General features: G+C 33.3%; 1 protein-coding gene across 3 annotated transcripts; it reads right to left on the reverse strand.

Annotated features, from left to right (window-relative positions):
- Nucleotides 1–1123: 1123 nt before the first annotated feature.
- LOC134274969 (kinesin-like protein KIF28P) lies at nt 1124–25321 on the reverse strand. 3 transcript variants are annotated; one of them, XM_062757213.1, is made up of 25 exons: nt 25004–25321; nt 22906–23121; nt 21953–22070; nt 19183–19294; nt 18805–18912; nt 18429–18562; nt 18079–18149; nt 17649–17709; nt 17187–17354; nt 11166–11281; nt 10022–10136; nt 8666–8729; nt 8222–8347; nt 7822–7982; nt 7512–7660; nt 6972–7109; nt 6531–6666; nt 6312–6397; nt 6032–6100; nt 5652–5771; nt 5260–5391; nt 3201–3248; nt 2001–2213; nt 1784–1840; nt 1124–1590 (listed from the first exon to the last, which is right to left on the reverse strand). In XM_062757213.1, exons 1-25 carry the CDS (start codon nt 25154–25156, stop codon nt 1492–1494), a joined length of 2970 nt encoding a protein of 989 aa, XP_062613197.1. In that variant the 5' UTR covers nt 25157–25321; the 3' UTR covers nt 1124–1491. The 3 variants fall into 3 exon arrangements, with proteins under 3 accessions (XP_062613197.1, XP_062613200.1, XP_062613198.1); XM_062757214.1 differs by lacking the exon at nt 3201–3248 and having other exon boundaries at nt 1126–1590; nt 25004–25320; XM_062757216.1 differs by lacking the exons at nt 21953–22070; nt 22906–23121; nt 25004–25321 and adding an exon at nt 21655–21793 and having other exon boundaries at nt 1125–1590.
- Between the last annotated feature and the right edge of the window lie 272 nt (nt 25322–25593).

Below are 25593 nucleotides of genomic sequence, written 5' to 3' on the forward strand. Positions count from 1 at the left end.
AGTGTGACAAATAACAGATAAAAATATATCAAACACCAATGGTTTTATATAAAATTATAAATTTCAAAAATAAATCTGATAGCGATATGATTAAGCAAATCCAATCATTTATAAATCTGAATTTAATATTGATAGTACTTCAAAATGATGTAAATTATATTTAAAAAGAGTATAATGAATACTAGAAATCAAACATAATAAGAAAAGACCAGCTTTAATTTGTATTGCACAAAAATTCTTATTTAAAAAATAAAAAACAAATCAAATTTTTTTAATTTATTTTCTATCCTGAATAAAAAAAGAATTTATTTTTGGAAAATTACAAATATTTTATATGGACGGATATATAAGGATTGATTGTAGAGATGCTTCTTTTAAAAAAAATATAATCATGTTTTAGAAAAAATTAAAAATTATCACAGTCTATAATACAAAGTTTCATTTGCTAAAAACTTAGTACATGTAGTAATAAATTATTAAGTTTTCAATGAATACAAAATCTCTTCAGCTATTTTATTTTATATACTGTAAACAAACTATAACTGAAGACAACTTTTATTTGTTATTTATCAATTTCAAATCCATATTTAATTAAATTGCATGAAAACAGTTTGCATACTTAAAACACAATGAAAGTAATTGTGAGAAATTTTACCAAAGAAAGTGGAAAACATCAGCTGCTGTTTCTTGTGAGCAAATAAAAGTTGGTTTACAGTAAGTATGATAAGTGGATACCTGATAGTACATGTACTACATGCACAAATTTATGTAATACACTGTACATACTACAACAAATTAAGTAAAATGGATGTACAAAATCTAAAAACCCTGAAACAAATCAAGATCTTCACAAACTTGCATTTTTTACACAATATCATGATGAAACTACATGTTTCTCTACATTTCTCATTTCAAGAAATAGATGTAACCTTAAAAACAATATTCATTTCTCTGTAATTTTTACATAGATTCTAAAGTCAGAACATCATAGAAGAGCACATGGTTAATCATAACCTATACCAATGTATATAGTTCCTTAAACAAAATAACACAATTAAGTCATTAATTTACAACCTTAATGACTACATGTATACATTACAACAATTAATGATCAATATGCAAATGCACTTATTAATATGTAATTATAAGGCAAGATTTTAGAAAAAAAGAAGACATATAAAATTTGATTGGAACAAATATAAATAAGAAAATTAATTTGATAAAAAATAGAAATCTCAGAACAAGATAATAAACAAATCAGATCTACCTTCATACTACACATCTTCCTCATAAGAAAAATCACTGGAAAACAGTTATTGCAAAAGTTTCAAATTTGATTTTATCTGATTACACCAAGAAAACCTTGTATAAGTTGATTCCTCAAACTGAAATTTTAGAAATCTAGTACATAAAGTTACCAGTTTCTGAGGTACACATGTACACCATACTGTGTATGATATTACTGTACTGTACACTGTTTCGTGTGTGATATTACTGTATTGTACAGGCCTTTGATGCATTGTCCCCCATTTGCTCCTGCCGCGCTGAACTCGAGTTACCTCTAGCCAGCATAGCCTCAATCTCAGCAATCTGTGTCAACAAGAAAGTTCATCAATTAAGCAAATTATTTTATTCTTGGTGTGAAAAGTATTGGTTAACAATATGTCTATGCTTTTTTCTTTATTAAAAAAATATTAATTATGTTTACTCATATTAATCAATATTTATATTCTTTCCTTTTTTATCTTTATGATTAGATAAAAATTCTCTTAAAAAAACTTACAGAAACTGTGCTGTTTCCAGCTCTCTTCATCTGATTGAGATGATTTCTGACATTAGACTGTAAAACAAACAATAAAATATATGAACTATAAACATATACAAAACCATATACAAAAACATAAAAGAAGATTACTGTACTTAATACATTATTTTGCATTTTGCTCAGATGCCCAGACATTTATGACTAGACAAGTACATTATCTCAGATAATTACTCACCACCATGTTCTCGGAGCTTGTTGCCCTCTGTTCTGCAGCCTTGGCCCTCTTCTCTGCATCATCTGCTTGTTTTTTGTAGGCATTCATCTGTTGGTCATTCTGCTTTTTGTCTGACGGTGGGGGAGGGACTGGAATCACCACTCCGTTGTCTGTGGCCTTGGCTGGGGGGTCATTCTTCTTTTTTGCTGGTGCTGGTGCTGGCTTGTTTTCACCCTATAGGAAACCATAGGCATATTTATAAAAGGGCATTAACTCTAATAGGTCTTTGTGAATTTAATGAAAGAGAAATAACTCTGTTTGGTGTTTGTTACTTTTTACAAGGACAATGAATACCAAAAGTAGAAATCTATTATGAATAAATAATTTTTACCATTAACAACTTAATAAATCCATGAAAAAACCCACATCATTTTATATAGGATGGATTTACAGTAATGAAGATATACACTGTACTATTATCTAAACAGTTTCTATCACAATATGCTTGAAATCTACAAAAATCTAATGATAATGGTAAAGTATAAACACAATACATATACATATTATATACTGAGCTATATATGCACCTGTGAACCCGGTGCAAATAAAATAATACATATTATATACTAATATATGAGCATGCAATATATTACAATAAATCATGCTGTAGTTGTTTTTATTAAATTACTGTTGTGTATTCAATGAAGTAATTTTAATGAGAATGCATGTATAAATTGTCATGAATAGGAAAGTTAACATTTTCAGAAATGTCAGTACAAGAAAGTAAAGGTAATTTATATTCTACTTTTAGAGACATACAGAATTGAATCAATTTAAATATGAAGAGTATGTTCTAATAAACAACAAGTAGGTATATGAGGATGTAAAAGATTGTGTGCATACTTCTGTCTTCAAAGTTCTATGATGTTACTTAGAGCATATTGAAATGTATAGAAATATCAAAATACACTTCAATTAACTGAAGTTCTTATAAATATCGAATGAAAACAGATATTAATGGTAAAACTTAGAGATATGCAGTCTAAAGAAACATAAAATATAGAGATGAATCTCATTTTATCTTGTTATTTCTTATTAGTGTGAATTTAATGACAAAATTTTTACTAGATTTGCTACAAGCAGAGAATATGTAAATTGGAGATCTATAAAAACTGATGATAAATAAAGGGAAAAGAGAGGACAGACTAAATGAGACATTACTCTTTTCTTTAATTTGGACTGTTCCTCCTCAAAAGTACTTAAACCAAACTGAAAATAAGAGCCAAAATAAACAGAAACTGCAAATCACTGTCCAAAGCAGCCCATGGGCCTCAATGCTCACCTGAATCATCTTCATCATGTTATTCTGAACAGTGGCCCCTCTCTACCTTATTAGGGTCAGAGATGCTCACTTGAGCTTTCAACTCAGGTGAGTTAAAAATAACATATTGGACTGTCTTTCCAAATATTAAGAAGTTTCAGTTAGATTCACCAAAAGTCAGCAGTAGAGATCAACCTGAAACTTTTCCATTATTTTCTGCAGTTAATTGATGTAAGATATGAGTATTTTATACTCAGATAAAATGTTTGCCAATATCCTTTTCCTATGATTATTACATGCACATGTTATAGTACTAAGCATATACTCTATTAGAAAATCAATTTCATGCAGCAACATCAAGACTTTTAAGCTGAAAAGATCATGCACTACACAAAAGATGCATTATCACTCCAAAGTTAAAACTGAAATGAACATGCTGTCATTCAATGTGTAGCTAGATGGTACTAAATTATAATTACAGAGAGCATTACTCCTTGCATTCAATCAAGAAAATTCACATTTAATTTGATTTTAAATGAAAGAAAAAGTGAGCAAGCTCACATACCCCACGCTCCCCCAAAACTCAAAGTGCTGAAAATCCCAGAAAAAATGAAAGAATCAGAATTTTCCGGTAATATGCACATCTACACATTGTGTCCTAAATATCTGCAAAGTTTGATGAAATTCTGTGCAGCAGTTTATGAGGAGTTTCGCTGACAAACTGTTAATCACTATATTCAAGATATCCAGTTTATGAGGAGTTTTGCTGACAAACTGTTAATCACTATATTCAAGATATCCCCAAAAATCTAAGTTGTAAAGTGTGGAAATTCCCAGAAAAATAAAGGATTCGGAATTTCCTGGTAAAATGCACATCTATACATTGTGTCCTAAATATCTGCAAAGTCTGACAAAATTCTGTGCAGCGGTTTATGAGGGGTCGCACTGACAAAATGTTCATCTGTATATTAAAGGTATGGCCAAAAATCTAATTTCATAAGTGCCAAAATTCCCAGAAAAATAAAGGAATCCGAATTTTTTGGTAATATGCACATCTACACACTGTGTCCTAAATATATGCAAAGTTTGACGAAATTCTGTGCAGCGGTTTATGAGGAGTTGCGCTGACAAACTGTTTATCTCTATATTCAAGGTATGGCGAAAAATCTAAGTTAAAAAGTGTGGAAATTCCAAGAAAAAAAAGGAATCAGAATTTCCTGGTAATATGCACATCTACACATTGTGTCCTAAATACCTGCAAAGTTTGACGAAATTCTGTGCAGCGGTTTATGAGGAGTTGCGCTGACAAACTGTTCATCTCTATATAAAAGGTATGGCCAAAAACCTAAGTTTTAGTGCGGAAATTCCCGGAAAAAATAATGGAATCGGAATTTCTTGGTAATATGCACATCTACACATTGTGTCCTAAATACCTGCAAAGTTTGACGAAATTCTGTGCAGCGGTTTATGAGGAGTTACGCTGACAAACTGTTCATCTCTATATAAAAGGTATGGCCAAAAACCTAAGTTTTTAGTGCGGAAATTCCCGGAAAAAATAAGGAATCAGAATTTCCTGGTAATATGCACATCTACATATTGTGTCCTAAATATCTGCAAAGTTTGACGAAATTCTGTGCAGCGGTTTATGAGGAGTTGCGCTGACAAACTGTTTATCTCTATATTCAAGGTATGGCCAAATGCCTAAGTTAAAAAGTGCGGAATTTCCCGCAAAAAATAATGGAATCAGAATTTCCTGGTAATTTGCACATCTACACATTGCGTCCTAAATACCTGCAAAGTTTGACGAAATTCTGTGCAGCAGTTTATGAGGAGTTGCACTGACAAAAAAAAAAGGACTGACTGACTGACTGACGGGTCAAAAACATTATACCTCAAGCAACTAGTTGCGTGGGGTATAATTATTCATCATCCTCCATGAACTAACTAAATATCACATACCAGGTTGGATTTTTCTCTGGCCATCAGGTCTTTGGTAGCCACCCCTAGGTTGCCCCCACTCTTCATCCCCACCCCCTTCTGTTTGCCCCAGACTTCTATCACTGCCACAGAGTCAATCAAGTAGTCCACAAACTAAAGAAATAAGAAATTGATGAAGATATGGATTTTCTTATAAACATGTAAGTCAACATAAGGACATATTATTGGGATAATAAGACATTATCTTGAAGAAATCATTATATACAGTATGTTAAATACAAAAACACCTATTTAAATACCAGTGTTGAATCTTCAGTATAAGAACAGCATTTCAAGTAAATATCAGTGCACTAGCATCTCTAACTCAGTATTAATACACTACAATATCAGGTACACTTCAGTACTTGACTTACCTCAGAAGTACACTTGGGGAACTTGAAGAGTTTTTCAAACTTGTACTCGGGATTCATACCATCCACATAGGCTGTTGATGTGTACTGGTTGTCCAGATAAAACTTAAACTTACAGCAGCTCTATACAAGGAAGAAAAAATTAAATAATAGTTAATATACATAAATGTATCATTAAGATGCATAAAATCTATTAAATAATCTACTGAAATAAGACAGAATATTTTCTACTTTTTGTAAACTTAATATTCATGAAATGAACAAAACTAAATTAAGCTATAACTTGAAGATCATTTGAAAAAAAAAACTTTTGTAATTAAATCAACACATTATTGTAAAGAGTGAAGAAAGCTCTTTAGTTTTAAAACACAAGATCAACTAACCTGTCTAATGTTGGCTGGAAGGCCTCGGCCAAAATTGATTTTAAATTTGAAATTTAACTCCTTTCCAATCTGCAGAAGAAATGAGTGAGTGTTGCATAAAATGTCATTGGATTAGTAATGATATCAAAAATAACCAATGTCCTTTTAATTTCTGAATCAATTGACTCAAATATTTTGAACATGCATGAAGATACACATCAATTTTACACATATTCCAAGTCACATATTTATTCTTTTACAAGTACATAAATAATAAACACAGAGTACATGTACTCTTTACCAAGTCTTTGGGGTCATCCAAAAAGTCATCCTCCCCTATCTGTGCTCCCTTAGCTGTGCAAGGAATGGCCTCAATTTCAATGTGACCTATATATAAAATGAAATCCTTTATCATTTACTGCACTTTACCTTAAAATCAAACAAAATTTTACATTACATCTTACAGCTGTGAGCCTGTAAACTCCTGTTACTTTTAACGTTACATTACACGAGTACCTACCATTTTCTTTCCCCTGGTAGTTAGTGACTGTTAGCGTCTCCTCGATGTCCAGTTTGTGACTGAGTGACATCAGATGGACATGGACCGTCCCGATCAACACCTCCACATCAGCGTCCTCCCAGAACGGGTCCTTCTCCTGAAAAGGTCAAAAGGTCAGATATTATTGAAAAGATGTGTACCAGGTATAGAATGTTTTGCAGATCAAGGTACCTATGGGTTTTCCTTTGTTAAAAAAAGAACTTGGTTTCTAGTATTGAGATTCTTTAAATAGCCATAATTTTTTTTCAGAATGTGATTAACTTATCTCATAAAATTGCCTAGGACTTTGTTTACAATTGACTAAATACACAGTACATGTTATGCATACAGCATTAAATTTAAAGGCCAAAAGCAATGTGTTTCATACTGAATTATTAAGCTTCATATTTGTTGATTGATTACCTTGGGAACATCCCAGTCATCTGCCCCTTCCACATAGTTCTGGTACATTTCCTGCATCAGGAACTTCCTGTTGATGAATTTGTTACGATCCCATAACCATTCGTTTCCATTCTCCAAGTTCCTCATTTTGACCATCACCTAAATATAATAAAATGAAATTGTATTTAACTGAGAATATATTTCCTGCTTTTTCATCAACATAAATATGCCAATCGATTGTTTAGCATTGGATCTTAAGAAATAAAGTTTACACCAAACAAAATTCCAGCCTCTACATTTTGTATCAGAAAAAGTATACCTATAGCCCATATATCCAGGCCAACAATAAAATATGATGGCCCCAGGAACACTTGAAAAACTTGCTTGCATTTAACATTTTAATGTCAGACCTGGATGAGCATTTCAAAACGAAAGACCAAGCTGCTTCAATTATTGAGAATGCACTCCTCAGTTTTGCCTCTTCAAAGCCCCCTTGTCTTAAATAACTTTTAGCCAGTTTAGTCTCAAGTCAGTTAAAATTTCAACTACTGAAAAACAGACCTCAGTTTTGCCCTCCTTGAGGCCCCGGGCCTGAGGGGACACTAGGGCTAATTCAAACTTGACTTTCTTGTCCAGCTCTGCTGACATGGCGTCTGCTTCATTCACCATTGGTAACATCTGAATCACATCTTCCTGTAGGATGAGGTCCTCTGAAAGAAGCGAAAGCAGTTTTAAACCTAGGTTGCATCAGCTGACATAGCTTTGAAGACTCTACATTTCCTCACTGTATTTTATAATATATATTTGATTTGGACAAATGAGCTAACAGCAAGATATGTAGTGGGACCCCAAAATACAGAACTAAGCCAACCTTCTGATTTGCCAGCTTTGTCCATGAATCCTGCCTTTTTGGCGATTTCTTCCTGAGCTGTGTCATAAGTCGGGGTCTCTACAGTTTTTCCCTCCTTGACATTTTTAGCTAAGTCTTGTGGATGGTGGAAAACGTACAGGTGATTTGGACCAAACAACACTCTGAAGAGAAGTAATTGCAAACGTAATTCAAAATATCAAGTATAAATTCAGTTGCACTGAAGAGTTACCTAAAAAAAATTTGGTACGTAAAAGTGGTATACAACTGTTATAAGCAGTCAGTTTACACTTATTATTCTTAGATTGTTTAAAGTTTGACCTTCAAAACAGAAAACATACCTTTGATTTATTTCAACATTTAACCGTCATTACAATATTTGGAGAAGGTATGAAAATTTTACCTGTCATTGTGATGTAACTCCGTTTCCTTGGTAACCTTTGCTCCATTAACCAGAACTTTTCCATCAATAGGTTTGATTTTCACCACTCCCCCTTTGTTGGTCACCACTCCATGTTGCTTCTGAATGCTGAAATTTAAAGGTTTACTTGTATATAATGTCCCTGTCATAAAATGCTAATTTAAAATTTTATGACACACATCCCACAAACAGTTTTTGTTAACCCTTTAGTAACCCTTCTGAAGTAAGTATCTTTAACCATATGATCAAATATTCTAACTTATAAGTACATAACAATTATTCTTTCACATACCTAATGAATGAAAATTAACCTTATCAGCATTATTAGATTTGGGTGCCATAATCTTTTAAATATGTTTTATGCCCTGAAATCAGAATGTATATTTTACAAGTCATAAATAAATGAGAAGTGCGATGAAGACAAACCTGAGTCCACTAATGGTAATCTCAGCAGGAGGGCTGGCGTTCTTGTTTCCAACCTTACATGACCCTTTAAAAATATTTCAACATTTTATTACTTTCAATGTCAAGTTTAATAAAACTCTATATGCTAGATTTTTTTTTTGCTTAAGGTTCATAAACCCTCTGCTCACTCATATGAAATTTTTCTTTAACTTTTATGATTTTCCTAAGGAAATGAATATCCTGAATAAAATACAAACAATTATATCATGGCTTGCGGGGCAAAATTTGACAAAAAAGGCACTTAAACTTGACAAATTTATAAAGGAATAATAGATATTTGTGTCATTAAGAGTTATCTCTCTTATCAGAGTATCAATGTACCTTAATGATTACTAAAAGTAGAAGAGAAAAATATGCAATGTACAGTAAAAGTTGTTTATTCTGACATCACTAATTCCAAAGAAATTAGTAAGACTAGACAACCTTCCAAAATAGACAACATTTTGAACAAATGAATTTAATGAAAGGGACTTAATGTCAACAAAACACTAGGCAAGATTTCAGAATACACAACATTCATATTACAGTAAAACTCGGTTATAGCGAAGTCCTTGGGACCTGTGAATTTAATTCGTTATATCCGTAATTCGTTATATCCGTATAACGAATTCGTATAACCATATACTGTAGAAGCACAAATTTTCGTGGGCATAAAATTTCGTTGTTTTGTCTTCAAAAATAGTTTCGTGGGCATTTAATTTCGTTGTTTTGAAAGTAACCCTATTTAATATATAGTCATATAAAATTTCGTGTGGGATTTAATTTTGTTGAATATTGTTAACAACGAAATAAACAAAATTTAATCCCCCACGAATATTTGTGCTTTTACAGTATAGCGAATTCGCAATATGCATGTTTTCTTTCAAGTATTACTACCAACTATGTTAGTGAAGCAAATATAACAAAACAAATCTCCGATTGGTAAGGTTTTCTTGTCAATTGAGTTTTATATACAAATGCTAAAAGGAAATAAAGTAAGTTCAATTTATCATTTTTTTTATAATCTTTGAAAGTTCGTTATAAAAGATGTAAATTTCATTATATTTAACCTCAACGGGACTCAAAATCAGTTCGCTATATCCATAAGTTCGTTTTATCAGAGTTCATTTTTTCAATTTTACAAAAATTTGTTAAGAATTTTGCCGGGGACCCAGAAAAACTTCACTATATCCATGAATTCGCTATATCCGTGTTCGTACTAAACGAGTTTTACTGTAGAACAAAAATTCCTACAAAATTTTTATTTTTCATTTGGAAAAGAATGATCTTCCTTTGAACCTTGCTTAATAATTAAGAGCTAACTCGCTGAATACAAACCTTCTTTGGCAAAATGAACAATCATGGCTGTCAGAGCTGGATCTTCGTGTAAATTCCAGAAGTGGGGAATCACTTTTTTATCCTCCTCCTTTTTTCTCTCTGCATCCATGTTACCCTGCCAAAAAAATCTTATTAGATATTTCTAAAATTTAATGTTTTCAGAACAAGAATTGACTGTTCTGACAGTTTTCCATTCAGGTCAAGAACTTTTAAGTTCAAGTATATACTTATAAGGTCAAGGACTCAACATACTGGAAGTCATCTGTGCAACCAGTCTGTTTTCATGTCAAGGACTAATCCTAGAAGTTCAAGGTTACATTACATTTGATTAATATGTCATTTTTATTACAGTAACTCCTATTTTCTATAAGGTCATTACTTAGTAGTTCCTCCAGGACAACAACTTAAATTCCTGTTTGGCCAATCTTTCCTTCCAGTACAATATTGAACGTACCTTTTTTGTGGACTCTTGCTGGGCTAATCTTTCCAGCCAATACAATAAGGTACCTTGTTTGCGGACTCTTGTTCGGCCAATCTTTCCTGCCATTACAATAACGTACCTTATTTGCGGACTCTTGTTCGGCCAATCTTTCCTGCCATTACAATAACGTACCTTATTTGCGGACTCTTGTTCGGCCCAATCTTTCCTGCCATTACAATAACGTACCTTATTTGCGGACTCTTGTTTGGCCAATCTTTCCTGCCATTACAATAACGTACCTTGTTTGTGGACTCTTGTTCGGCCAATCATTCCTGCCATTACAATAACGAACCTTATTTGCGGACTCTTGTTCAGCCAATCTTTCCTGCCATTACAATAACGTACCTTATTTGCGGACTCTTGTTCGGCCAATCTTTCCTGCCATTACAATAACGTACCTTATTTGCGGACTCTTGTTCGGCCAAGCTTTCCTGCCATTACAATAACGTACCTTATTTGCGGACTCTTGTTCGGCCAATCTTTCCTGCCATTACAATAACGTACCTTATTTGTGGACTCTTGTTCGGCCAATCTTTCCTGCCATTACAATAACGTACCTTATTTGCGGACTCTTGTTCAGCCAATCTTTCCTGCCATTACAATAACGTACCTTATTTGCAGACTCTTGTTCAGCCAATCTTTCCTGCCATTACAGTAATGTACCTTATTTGCGGACTCTTGTTCAGCTAATCGTTCCTGCCATGTCTTCTTCATGTTCTCGATTTCTTCCTGATTTTGTCGGAGTTCCTCCTCCATTGCCTTTTTCATCTCCTCAATTTCTGATAATTAACATTAAATAATTAACAAAGGGTACTGCCTTAATTAATGCACATTTTCTTTTTAAAGCTTGATGCAAAGCATACTGATTTGAATATACATGTATATAAATACTAATTAATATCTACTTTGCTAATGCTAAATAATATATAAGAAAGACAGGAAATATTAACCACAAAGTAATAATTGATAATAAATCTATGACAACATATACAGTGTATCTACAAAATAATATGTAAATTCAAAAATTAAAAGGCACAGAGAAATTAATGAATATGTGAAGACTTTACTAATAGAATCGGAATAGAATTTGTACATATATATATAAGTACTAACCTAAATTTAAAATGATTGGCAAAAATACACCAATGATTATATATTTTGAAATACAACAAAGAAAAACCATTTAACCAAATTATGTGGTAGGGCCTGTAGGAAATCAATCCAGAATTGTGGCTAAAGGCAGAAGTTAAAATTATAAAGAGAAAAGTGGTTAAATGTCAAATGAAACAATTAATAATTTATAGTGAGAGTTATTGGCCTTGGGCATAGATGCCCTTAACAGTTGCCAAAATCTTTGACAGACATTTAGAATTTCCAGGAGGAATTCCTCTCTATAGAAAATTAGTTGAAGAGTTTTGATTATGGTCATGAAATAAGGGAAGTAAAAGATATTGATCAGTATGAAAGTAATGCATGTGATTATCAAATGCCAGAAAGATGCTCTTCCTTTTCTACAGAAACATTTAATATACAGACCCTAAACCGTGCTACTACACCTCAGAAACGAACCGTACCGTTCCGTGCACAAAGCGTACCGTACCGTGAACAAAGCGAACCGTTCCGTGCACAAAGCGAACCGTTCCGTTCACAAAGCGTACCGTACCGTCCACAAAGCGAACCGTTCCGTGCTCAAAGCGTACCGTACCGTCCACAAAGCGAACCGTTCCGTGCACAAAGCGTACCGTACCGTCCACAAAGCATACCGTTCCGTGCAAGAAACGAACCGTACCGTTCTTTGGTTAATTATGCAAACCACGCCCCCAATGATTTTTGAACTGTGCAATGACTAAATAAGTCATTTTGGTTTATTTTTCGCAATAGCGCCCGTGAAAGGAGGAGGGAGTTTGTGTCTGGCTGTTCGAAACACCATTATCAAGTATCATGCATCTGGGCTTTTAACTGTGAAAATAAAAGAAACTACTCGAAACAAACAACTTTAAAACAACTAGACAGAGTTTTGAGACGATTCCTTATATGCTAGAAATTAGATCAACTCGTTGTGTTTGTAATAAAAGGTACGGTATAGACCACGGTTTTTCCCGCAAAACACGTGGCACCGTGAACCTTGAACTCGATGTCGGCATCCTTGATGTCAGCGATCGTGGACACCATGTAACAAGGTGTATCACAGTTCCCCTTTACGGATCTGATAATAAATATTTTCATTTTCTTTATTTGATCAAATCAAATCAACTTCTTTTTGAAATATTTGTTGTACTTAAATATTCGTGATTAAACTATACAGATGTTTAAACTAATTCCCTGGTTTTCTTGACTTATTATTTTTTATTTTGCCCATTTAAATTATTGAATCAGATACGTGATCCTTTTTGCCGTAAGTGTGCATTCATATGTAGTTCATATCAGATGCGTGATTTTACTAATTAATCATTAATTTTGTAAGAATTTTAAAACATATATGAACTGTCTGGAGTAAAAAAAAATACCGTTTTAGACTTGCACATTAATTCTGCTCAGATAATTACTCGGCGAATCATTGATGCAGTTAGACTTACACTGAAAATCGGTAATTATGTCAAATATGAATTAAAATATTACATGCAGTAAACAGGAAGATTTCTACTGAACGGATAGAGATGATAATCTGACTAATAAAATTGTGATCAACTTACAAGCTGCATACAAAAAAAAAAAAAAAAATTGCGAAAAAATTTATAGATATTATAAGGTTTGTTACACTGTACCCCATCCCCTTTCATGAAAACGATACGAATTAGCAGGTTATAAGTTCTTTAGAAGTGTTCAAAATGTTACGTTGTTGTAAATTTTTTGAAAAAAATCATACCCCGGTAATCTACAGGACACCTGCTTATTTGTGTCTGGAAAAGGATAACATACAAAATAAAATGTAAATAAAAAAGACAATGATTTTTCTCAATCCTCATTCAAGCCACATTTAGTTTGATACCCCCCCCCCTTTCTAGAGGGCGATACTAATCAGCTACTAAAATCATCAAAAGTCTGCGAATTTATGTGACGCTATTGTACATTTTTAAAAAAAAGTAAAATGATAATTAAGGGATTCATGCTTATCTAATTGTGTCTGAAATGGATATTTCAGGAAGAAAATATCTAAACAGTGTTGTGGTGAAACCTGGAAGATGCGTTTCGCTGGATGTCAGTTGAGTGAGTTTTAAAAATGCATGTACACTTAATGTGGTCAGAGCTAAATAATTTGAAAGGTGTGTTAAACACACGGCACCCCGGCCCTCTGGCTGTGACCCAATATTTTTTTAAACAGGTGTGAATTGACCATAAGAATGTTTCAAATCACAAGAGAAATTCTTTCCGCGTAAACAGACTCTCAGGGTCACCTAGCGTCATGCGATTTTGACTGACAAGTGATGCACAAGGATTTCGTGCATGTGCAGAGAACGAATGCATTGCGCAACAGTTGTAAATAGGTTGAGTTTGAACGAAAGTTGGGGAAATTAAATAGCATCATAGACAGATTAAATGTGACTTTGGCGATGTAAATAAAACGGAGAATGAGAATAAATACATTTTCTTTTTACAGATTAAGAAACAAGGGGTTGCATCTCTCTCTCTCTCTCTCTCTCTCTCTCTCTCTCTCTCTCACATCATTGTACATGTATTTACACACTTATTTACTTATTAAAAAAAAGAAAAAAATGATTAAAATAATTACTTAGACTTAAAGATTTTTGAAATCATAATGCTAGTTTCTGAAAAGAAATGTTTTCTGTTACAAGAAAAACGCCCGGAAGTCATTTGATTGATTCCGAGTTTCTGCTGCCGATTTTCGTATCTAAATTCAGCATAATCAAAGATTTTCAGAATAATTAAAGATTTACATAAGAAAAAAAGAAAAACAAACAAACAAACAGGTCTTCTATGCCCTGTAAATTATTTTTATAATCTTTTCCTTTCATTTTTTTTTATTAATTACATGTAATTTGTTTTTTGTTTGCTGATATTTCTCTTCTAAGGCAGACGTTTAAACGACAGATCTACAATTTTAAACATAAGAAACAATGTACATTTCTTATTACTAAGAATAAAAATATAAGCGCGAATATTTTTCTATAGATCAATCAATTAAAAATAATTTATATACGTGTGTAGTATTATATAAAGAACAAGTATATATTCAGTTCTGTTAAAGCTTTATTTTAAGATGAAAAAAAAAATTATATACAGGTATTTATTTTTTCTATTTAAAACGCAGCCTCGGCATACGAAAAAAAAATACGCACGGAAATATTTACCTTCTATATATCAATATACATACAAATGCGAAAACGATCAGTGGGACGATGTTTATTTCCTTTCATTTTTTTCTTATTTCTTCCATCACTGCTGCAGTGTAAATTAATATTTAAAATTGAAACCGAGACATAGCATACAAGACTATGATCGACACAATAACATACATGTAATAAAACATTTAATAAACATCTCTAATAAATAGAAACTCATTGATACTTCAATTGATATGAATAATAAATAAATTACATTCTTTAATAACAGAAATAAAATTGTAAAATTAGCAGCCAATCAAGGACCAAAACTAACAGGCTCCGCCCACTTTATTTGCATACCGTTTCCCAAAGCGTACCGTCCACAAAGCGTACCGTTCCGTGCAAGAAGCGAACCGTACCGTCCACAAAGCGTACCGTTCCGTGCATAAAGCGAACCGTACCGTGCACAAAGCGTACCGTTCCGTGCCCAAAGCGTACCGTTCCGTGCACAAAGCGAACCGTTCCGTGCACAAAGCGTACCGTACCGTTCACAAAGCGAACCGTTCCGTTCGCAAAGCGTACCGAACCGTACCGTGCAAGTGGTGTAGTAGCACGGTTTAGGGTCTGTATAAACAATAGATTACAATCTAATATCCACATACCAAATTTTGCCACATACATTCATTTTTCATAAACTAACATCAATATTTCACAGTCCTTAAATTACAAAATGATAGTACATACTAACCTACATGTAAAAATGCAGCAAATGCTAAGTCACAATTCTTTTTCTTTTAAATTAAGACACACATCCAATCCGTATGCATAATATAAATGCATTTCTACTACAAAGCTGTGATTACAATCAGGCATTTTAAAAATTAACACATACCCTAACCTTATAGTCCTGTAAGATAGATAAAATACCGTATTTCTTCCTTTCATCACAAATTCATATCTTCTAAACTAGCCTAGCTTAAAACCCATTTCCATTTTTTTTATAGCTAGCATATCAGAAGAAGCAGAGTGAGAAGCAGACTTGAGATATCTAACTGGGAATATTAACCTCTAGTGAAACTGGCTAAAACTGATATTACCTTCAGATGACTCTAAAATACAAAACAAGTGCTCATCAAAAAGCATGCTGTGGTGAGACAAAGATGGTCTGAGTATATCATTGTGCCATATAATGAACAAAATTACATTATCATGATAATACATGAAAAAATTCAAGTCAGTTTACTGGCAGGCTGGTCATTTTTAGGGTAACGAGACACCAGAAAACAGAACCATACCTCGCAAGAGAGCAATTTTAAGCAGTTTATGAAGCCAGCGAATGACATTGATCCTGATGTATATTATTAATTTCATTATACTAAAACAAAAACCTTGCTAAAGGTGAACTTGAAGCAAATACACTGTACCTATAATGACAGTTATATTTTGTTTCTAAAAAGTTCAAGCTATTTAAAAATTTATTAGAAATAGTTGTTACATGTTAAGTTTACTACAAAGTGGTTTTGTTGACCCTAATCAATTTTGTACATTGATGAAACTGTATTTTTATTGGTATTTTGATCTGTATAATTACATGAAATGACAATAAATTAAGACAGTTTCAAGCAATTTCATTGCCTTACAATAATTTTGTGAGCTAATCCCCTGGTCCAGTAATCTGTAACTGACAACACTGAATTCAAATTAATCAATTCAAATTCCCTGCACCCTGAAATTCAACTTAAAATTTGGTTTCAACGAGAGCTTGAAACACTAGAAAATTTAAACATTTTTTTTTGTATGCAACAACTTCAAACATCTTTATTTTGAAAAATTAATTATATAATAATTTTTATCTCAAGATTATGGCATTTTTTTTCATTTCTGTTAGAAAGTTAATACGCATCCCCAACCCCTACCCCCAAACCAAATTGTGTTTCAAGCCTCTATTACAACATACATTATTCCTCTCTTTAACTGACCTTTTTTACGAGATAAACTGCGCAACAGATACTTTTTGTAGTTGCCTGGGTTATTAAATAATTATCAATTTTGAAAATAATACAAAATGTTGGAAACTTTCTAATTCTTTCATGCATATTCATATAATAACTGATTATTGGTTGAATATCTGTCAAATTAAAACATTTCATTAAATCTTAATGCTTGGTATAGTGCAAATAACAAAATTATCATTGATTTTAAGATTAATGCTTATTTCACTGACAGTCTTGATTATCATGTGCGGGTTAAGCAAAATATTTGTTAAATTAAATAATTAACAGAATGGTACTTTAATGAAGCAACATAAGTGAGCATTTGCAGAAATGTCTAAGCTTCCAATCAACTTTGAAGTATATTTCAAACAAGTGGTACCTCACAGCACCACCTCTCTGATCCTTACCCTGATTTGCATTGGATCCACCCCCACCTCCCAGCTGATCTAGTGAGATGCCACCAGATTTCAACATCTCCATGAGTTTGGCGTTCTCCTCTCGCAGCTCTCGGATCAGTTTGTCCGTGGGACTCTCGTTCACTGTCGCTGTTGTCTTGATTGCTTTGGCTCTGTCAGCTGTTTAAATGCGTCCAGTCAGGTGTGAAAATACATCAAATTAGATGTGAAAAATTATTTTTGCCCAATTATAATATAACCACCTCATATCAACAGAACTGTTTTTGTTGCACCTTTTTCTAGTATTACAATATGCCGCAGATATTGTCAACAGGATGGACTCTTAAAGAATATTCCCATGAATCTTTAAATCCCAGTAACATCCTTTGATTCTCGATTCCTTTTGGAATTTGTTACAATTTGCTTCAAGCTTTAAATAACCTATATGTATATGATGATAATTATAATTCTTACCAAATCTTAGAGTAGACAGGGTCTCATCATAATTGATATCGGCTGGACTAAGTGCAGCAATCTACAACACAAACAAAACAAAATATAAAATGGCTGGACTTGAATTCACTTGTTTGCTGGTATTTCTGATAATTGATTGACTACTGTCATGGGGATAAAATTTCGTTGATTTGTCATCTAAAAGATTTTGTCTGCATTAAATTTTGTTGTTTCAAAAGTTACCTAACTGAATATATAGGTTAATAAAAATTTGTGTGGGATTTAATTTCGTTGATAAAACAACAAAATAAAATAATTTTACAGTATTAGGGAAAGAAAATGCTTCTGGGACAAGTTATTCTGTGTCTTTATTAACCATAGGGTTGACATATTAATATGTTTTAATGGATATAAATAAATTTTAATGACTAAGTAACCACAGTATACATACCATGATGGTCTTACTGTTGCCACCCAGAGCATTCTGTAGAAGTTTGGTCAGAACAGAGTCTCGATATGGTACTGGGAGAAAAAGATTTAAAACATTATCAGTATCATAAAGATTATCTACTAATAATTTTGATACATGTTTGTTTATTACGGTAAATTTTATCATTTTTAGTGTTTTAAGTTTTAACACTCAATATTACTTAGAGTTTAAGGTTCAATTATAGACTAAGTCAAAAAAAAAACACACCTCTTTCTTATATGCAAGACATTTGATAGTTGAAGGATGCTGATGGAGATTTTAAAAGCAGTTTTACCATCTTATGTAAGACTAAGAGTACATGTTCTACTCACCTACAACTTTCTTTTTGCCTTGTGATTGGTCAGCAAGAGCACTAATCACATTTCCCAGGGTACTCAGTGATTGGTTGATGGCTGATCCTTCTTTGAGACGGTCCCCTGTGGCCCCTGTTGACTCTGCGCGCTCGCTAATATGAAATAAGATGGCACAAAAAATACACCAATTAATCAAATTAATATATATCATATAAAAACAAATATTACTTTTTAATTAAATAAAATATAAAAAAGGCTTTTTTTTTTTTTTAAAAATTACAAATAGTATATAGAAATTAATTAAAGAGAATTAACAATGAATGCATCAAATTTCTGCCAAATAACTGTTGTTTCGCCTTAATCGACCATAAGTTTTAGATGACCTCTGAGCTACCTTCCTGCTAGATCCACTAGGTTGACACTAGATGACCTTGTCATGCTCTGACCTGTTTCATTAGGGGTCTTCTGGACAAATGTGATGGCAACAATCGTGTGAGCTCGACTGTAAAAAAAAGTTTTAATCTTCAAATATGATTTTTTAAAAATTAAATTGGTTCCTTTGCTCTTATTTTTGAATTCAAAAGTTTTCTTTTATATATCAATGAATCTGTTCAAAATAAAAAAAGCAGACAGATACCATTACTTGAAAAAATATTCCTGATTATGATTTGTACAAAATTACCCAGCCTTTCACTAAAACATGTTCATATAAATTAGAAAAATATACAAGTTTACTGACTTAACACAAATTTCACTGGAATATTATACCTACCTGCTGGTGGCATTCATGTTGGTAGCGGCTACTGTCCGGTTTCTGGTTCCCTCACTGATCTTGTTCTCGATGTCTGTGTAGCTGCTGACAGGACAGGATATCAAAGACTCCACTGGAAGATGGACAAAATTAGTTAAAGGCATGGAAGATTGACAAAACAAGAGGCCCATGGGCCTTATAGGTCACCTGAGCATTATGCAACAACTTTCCAGTGATTGAATTTGATCCATGTTTTAAGCCAGATGCTAATAGCATTTACAATTTTGATCATCATAACTATACACTTAGCAGTTGCTTAGTTTGGTTACTTAATACCCATAGGCAGGGTAGGGGAACAAAAAAAGCATTTCAACAAATCAGTAATATTCAGCAATAATCAGTAGTGCCGCTACCACACATGAACCCTTGACTCTTAGGCCTAGATCCACACATTGCACAATTTTTGAAAAGGCATCCTTGCTTTTCAAAAATATTTGATTAATACCAAGGAGCAGATTTCAAACAATTCATTCATTTTTAGTATATAAGTACAGCCCCCCCCCTCTATGGTACAACTGACCCTGGGGCCTTGAAATTCACAATTCTTGAAGATTAGGGCCCTTGCTCATAACTATATAGGTAGTTCATCTGCTTAATACCCAGGAGCAGAGAAGAAAATGTTCAAAGATTTAATGTTTTTTCACTATACATGTATAATCAAAAGAGCGCCGCCCTAACACAAGAACCCCTGACCCTGGGGCCATAAAATTCACAATTTTGGTAGAGGCACTCTTGCTCATCATAACTATGTACTTAATTAGTTTATATAAAACCTAGGAGCAGAGAAGAAGATTTTCAAAGAATTCATGTATTTTCACTATATAATCAATAGAGCCCCGCCTTAACACCAGAACCCCTGACCCTGGGGCCATAAAATTCACAATTTTGGTAGAGGCACTCTTGGTCATTTTAACTATATACTTAGTTTATTTAATACCTAGGAGCAGAGAAGAAGATTTTCAAAGAATTCATGTATTTTCACTGTATAATCAATAGAGCCCCGCCCTAACACCAGAACCCCTGACCCTGGGGCCATAAAATTCACAATTTTGGTAGAGGCACTCTTGCTCATCATAACTATATACTTAGTTAGTTTATTTGATACCTAGGAGCAGAGAAGATTTTCAAAGAATTCATGTATTTTCACTAATATAATCAATAGAGCCCCACCCTAACACCAGAACCCCTGACCCTGGGGCCATAAAATTCACAATTTTGGTAGAGGCACTCTTGCTCATCATAACTATATACTTAGTTAGTTTATTTGATACCTAGGAGCAGAGAAGAAGATTTTCAAAGAATTCATGTATTTTCACTAATATAATCAATAGAGCCCCGCCCTAACACCAGAACCCCTGACCCTGGGGCCATAAAATTCACAATTTTGGTAGAGGCACTCTTGCTCATCATAACTATGTACTTAGTTAGTTTATCTAACACCCAGGAGCAGAGAAGAAGATTTTTAAAGAAATAATGCATTTTCACTATATACTTATTTAGCCCCGCCCTAACACCAGAACCCCTGACCCCAGGGCCATGAATTTCACAATTTTGGTAGAGGACTCTATGCTGATTACAATCATACCAACAGTTTGATTGCTTGATGTCCAGGAGTAAAGAAGAAGATTTTTAAAGATTGCATTAATTTTAGTGGTTTTGGCCCCACCCCCAGGCCCCAGGGGGGCAGGGACCATGAAATTCACAATTTTTGTTCCCCTCCACCCATAGATGCTTTGTGCCAAAATTCATTGAAATTGGTGCAGCGGTTTCAGAGAAGAAGCTGAAAATGTTCAAATGTTAACGCACGACACACAACACACGACGCACGACGACGGACGAAAACAGATGGCAATAGGTCACCTGAGTAACTCAGGTGACCTAATTATAGTTAAGGTGAAGCATTTCATCTCAATCTTAAGACTCCTATTTTTATAGAGAAATTATTTTGGAGTTCCTTGAAAGTGTTGCTGCTGACCTAAACTGATTGTCAGGTAAACACCATAGAATCCTTTTGGGGGGATGGGGTGGGGGGTGTAGCTGTTTGACGTAACATATTGTCTGGTACATACCATAGAATCCTTTAGACGGTTGGTTTTTATATTAACAGATTATCTAATAAAGAATACATTCAGAATTGCTGTCTGGTTGTTGATTGATTGTTTGGTACGTACCATAGAATCCTTTAGAGGAATGCTGCCTGACTTAACCTTTTGTTTGGTACGTACCATAAAATCCTTTAGAGGGGTGGTGTCTGACTTAACATATTGCCTGGTACGTACCATAGAATCCTTTAGAGGTGTGCTGTATAACTTTATGGTCTGGTACCTATCATAGAATCCTTAAGAGGGGTGCTGTCTGACTTAACATATTGCCTGGTACATACCATAAAATCCTTCAGACGGGTGCTGTCTGACTTTATTGCCTGGTACGTACCATAGAATCCTTTAGAGGGGTGCTGTCTGACTTTATTGCCTGGTACGTACCATAGAATCCTTTAGAGGGGTGCTGTCTGACTTTATTGCCTGGTACGTACCATAGAATCCTTTAGAGGGGTGCTGTCTGGTACGTACCATAGAATCCTTTAGAGGGGTGCTGTCTGGTACGTACCATAGAATCCTTTAGAGGGGTGATGTCTGGTATGTACAATAGAATCCTTTAGAGGGATGCTGTCTGGTATGTACCATAGAATCCTTTAGAGGGGTACTGTCTGACTTTATTGTTTGGTACGTACCATAGAATCCTTTAGAGGGGTGCTGTCTGACTTTCAATCCTCCCTTTGTTGCAATAGACTTTGGATTCAGTAGATCCCTGACTTGTTCATTGTAAATCTCTAGCATACTCAGTGTTACCTAAGATAGTGACAAAAAGTTACAGGTGTACATATGAATTTTACAATACAGAAAATCTAGTCATCACTTTTATGTATACAATTCATCTAGATAATGCAGCAAGGCCAAGCTTAAAAAATTTTTTGTTTGCAGTTGCTGACCTATGATTTTTAGAATGGGTCGGTAGGTAGGTATGATTCTTTTCTTTTTTTACAGATTTTCCTTATAAAGTTTTTGTTGGATTACAAAATGATGACCTGTTTTTCAAAGGGTTATTTTATGTAAATAAAGGTCAACTTATTTTATGCCACCTATCGACTGAAACTAAAATTTAACAAATTAAAAATTAAACAAGTTTTAACATATCTCCTTAAAATTTGAAACTTCCAAAAAAAAATTCTCAAATAACGGCTGAAAAAATGTTTGTGTCGGGTGCATTTTTAGTGGGTCGGTCGGCAACTGCAAACAAACCATTTTATATTTTAGGCCCAATCATTGGCAAAATCCATTGAAATTTCCTTTTTGAACTCTTTAAATACAATATGTGTAACAAATATTAATATAAACAATCATATAAAACATTTATAAAGCATGATATAATTAAGTTTCTGTTACAATTTCATTTTAAAATGACTTTTCAATTATGTAATAAATATAAAATGAAATTCAGATTAAAAAAGTCTGTATTTATCATGTCTATTTTTCAATATATTTTGATTTTGAAAACAGTACACACAATATGTAACAGCTAGATTGACAAATTTTCAAGACCCATCAATCAAAATGTTATTGTGGGGCTATAATTAAAAAAAAAACTCTTTGAAGGTAGATAACTCAGTTGAATATTTTCTCTGACCTGGTACTCCTCGTTTTCGCCTGCTGTCTGTTTTTTTCCCTCCACCCCCTTGAAGAGTTCCTCACAGAAAATCGGCACGATCCCCTTGTTGTTTCCGTAGCCCACCATTGAGTAAGATTTACCACTTCCTGTCTGGCCATACGCAAACAAGGAACAGTTGTAGCCCTTCCATGCATTGTCAAGGACACCCTGACCAAGGTCATTGAACACCATTCTCTAAAAAAAAATTTAAAAAAAAAATTAAATAAGAATAATTTCTATTGTCTAATTTAATAAATTTACTTAAATTCATATTTAAAAACTACGATAAAAATTTAAATGAGCACTTTTTTAAAATTATGAAATCATGCACACAATCTATCAAATTAATGAACCTTACATCTTTAATTATAACATATACTTTTTACATTCTTTTTGCTTGCATGTGCATGCAAACAATGCATTGTGATAATACTGATATCATGCAATTCATTTTTTTTTTTTTACAGAAAAGTCTTGCAAGCAAAAACAGATATATTTTTTTTTTTTTTGGACTTTGAAAATGTTCCAAAACTTACAAATATTTCATAATGATAAATGAAATCAGTTATTAAATATGTTGATATCAATCTGCATGTATTTATATTAATTAAAATCTCTCTTTCTCTCTCCCAATCATAATAGTGTAAAACCGGCCATGTTCAACTTAGAAATGTATTTCTTTAGTTTTAAACCTATCTTGAAGCAATGATCCTTTAAATTTCTGATACTATATATTACAGCAAACCAGGTCAAGATTTATTATGGTGTAAGCCAATAAACAAACAGAACTTTTAAATTTTAAATCACCAGAAGTAATTTAATGTCAACAAACATGACTGGTATGCACACACTCCATATTTTCTGTAAATTAACTTTTTAACAACTTTCCCATATTGAGGATTATTTGGGCATTAAATCCTCATATTTCTGACCCTATAAAAATTATACAATGCTTGAATGCATGTTAAACATGACAGTAAATATATATACATACAGTGCCCTGCCACAAGTATTTAATATTTTCATGATGTCCCAAATTCTGAAGTGTACAATTATGATCACAAAAATGCTCTATATATTTATTTTGAATAAGATGCATATTTGGAGTGGGAGGAAAAAATATTCTTGTAAAAAACATGAAAACACAAAAAAAAACATTTTATCAGAGCTAAGTTTAAATTTTCCTTAAAATTCATTCATTTTTAAAAGTTAACTAGAACTGTCCAATTGGGACAAAATACCCCCCGCTGGGTTTTTCAGAAGTAAGTTTTTGCATAATAAAGATATGTATCAAACACGAATTATAAAATTTTTCTTCCAGTGACCTTGAACTTCCCAAATGACCTTGGGTCAAGGTCATGACACACCCTTGGGTCATGGGCAATCTTTGTGTGAAATGAGAACCTACCAAGTTTATCCATAAGAAAGATTGGACCTAATATTACGAGTTATGAAATTTTTCTTCCAGTGACCTTGAACTTCCCCAAATGACCTTTGGTCAAGGTCATGACACACCCTTAGGTTATGAGCAATCTTAGTGTGGAGTATTAGATTCTAATGTCCCTCTGTAAGAAAGATATGGACCGGACACAATTGCACAGACAGACGGACAGAGTGATTCCTATATACCCCCCAAACTTCGTTTGCGGGGGGTATAATAAATCCAAGAAATAAAAGAAATTTCAAGAATTACATTATATCTTTGAATTTCAAATTTGCTAGTGGTTTGATATTTTGTATGATTATATAGTTAAAAATAACATGCTAAAGCACAGACTGACAGAGAGATAATTTAAAATATATAGCTACTGTAAATCACTTTATTCAAACTTAATTATGCTAGACAGTGTGTTCGCGAAAATATTCTTGCGATTATCAATTTTCATATAGAGCACTAACCACAATTTCTAAAAAAAATTTCTAGCCAATTGAGAGCAAATGTATATCTTGCAAAAATAAGGTGTGAAAATTTAGTCATTTACATCGTATTGGACAATTGAAAGTGTCAAGTTCAACCAGCCCAGATAGATAGATATCAGTTACATGAAAAAAGAATTAAGGGGATCAGATGTGTTACCTGATCAGCGTATCTAGTCCCTGATGGTTCTAAGTACCCATTTGATGTTTCCTTGAACTCATCGTGTGACCAGTAGGAGTAATCGAAGGCAAACGACCGCGCCTCTGCTGCCATATCCTCTGGGTTCTTGATGTACGTACTGTTTCCCCTCATGTCTATGATGAGTTTGGCCTTTCTCTGCTTCTCACGATCATTGTAGGATATGCTAAGGAACTTTCATTCATAGTCAAATGCTTGTAGATTCTTTACATTCTTTTTTAAAATTTCTTTTATGAAAATTCAATTTTCAAATGAACAATTAAATAATCATCTTATTCTTATAATTAAGACTTTTAATTCTGTGTTTAACAAGCAGGTTGTAGTTTATATTTGGCACTGTATCAATCAGGATCATCTTTCATTTGGACACTTTCACTTGTATATTATGCCTCACTGCTTTTCATTCCCCGTTTATTATCATGATTATATTCGATCTGTACAAAATATTCTGGTCAAACATTTTTCCCAAATTGAATTTGATTGTTCACTAATGTTTTTATGTAAAAGCAGAATACATACATTGCAGACTTTTTTTAAACAAATGTCATGCA

This window comes from Saccostrea cucullata, unplaced genomic scaffold (genome assembly GCF_032062105.1).
Source record: "Saccostrea cucullata isolate Sc308-1 unplaced genomic scaffold, CSIRO_AGI_Scuc_v1 ctg147, whole genome shotgun sequence".
NCBI lineage: Eukaryota > Metazoa > Mollusca > Bivalvia > Ostreida > Ostreidae > Saccostrea > Saccostrea cuccullata.

Excerpts from the sequence above, each read along its gene's own strand:
- LOC134274969 (XM_062757213.1), bottom strand. The coding sequence starts at position 25,156 with ATGAGGGGAAACAGTACGTACATCAAGAACCCAGAGGATATGGCAGCA. Across the intron at positions 8,348-8,665 it reads ATTACCATTAGTGGACTCAG|CATTCAGAAGCAACATGGAG; the intron begins GTTTGTCTTCAT and ends TTTAAATTTCAG. Across the intron at positions 1,841-2,000 it reads CAAGCTCCGAGAACATGGTG|TCTAATGTCAGAAATCATCT; the intron begins GTGAGTAATTAT and ends TTTGTTTTACAG.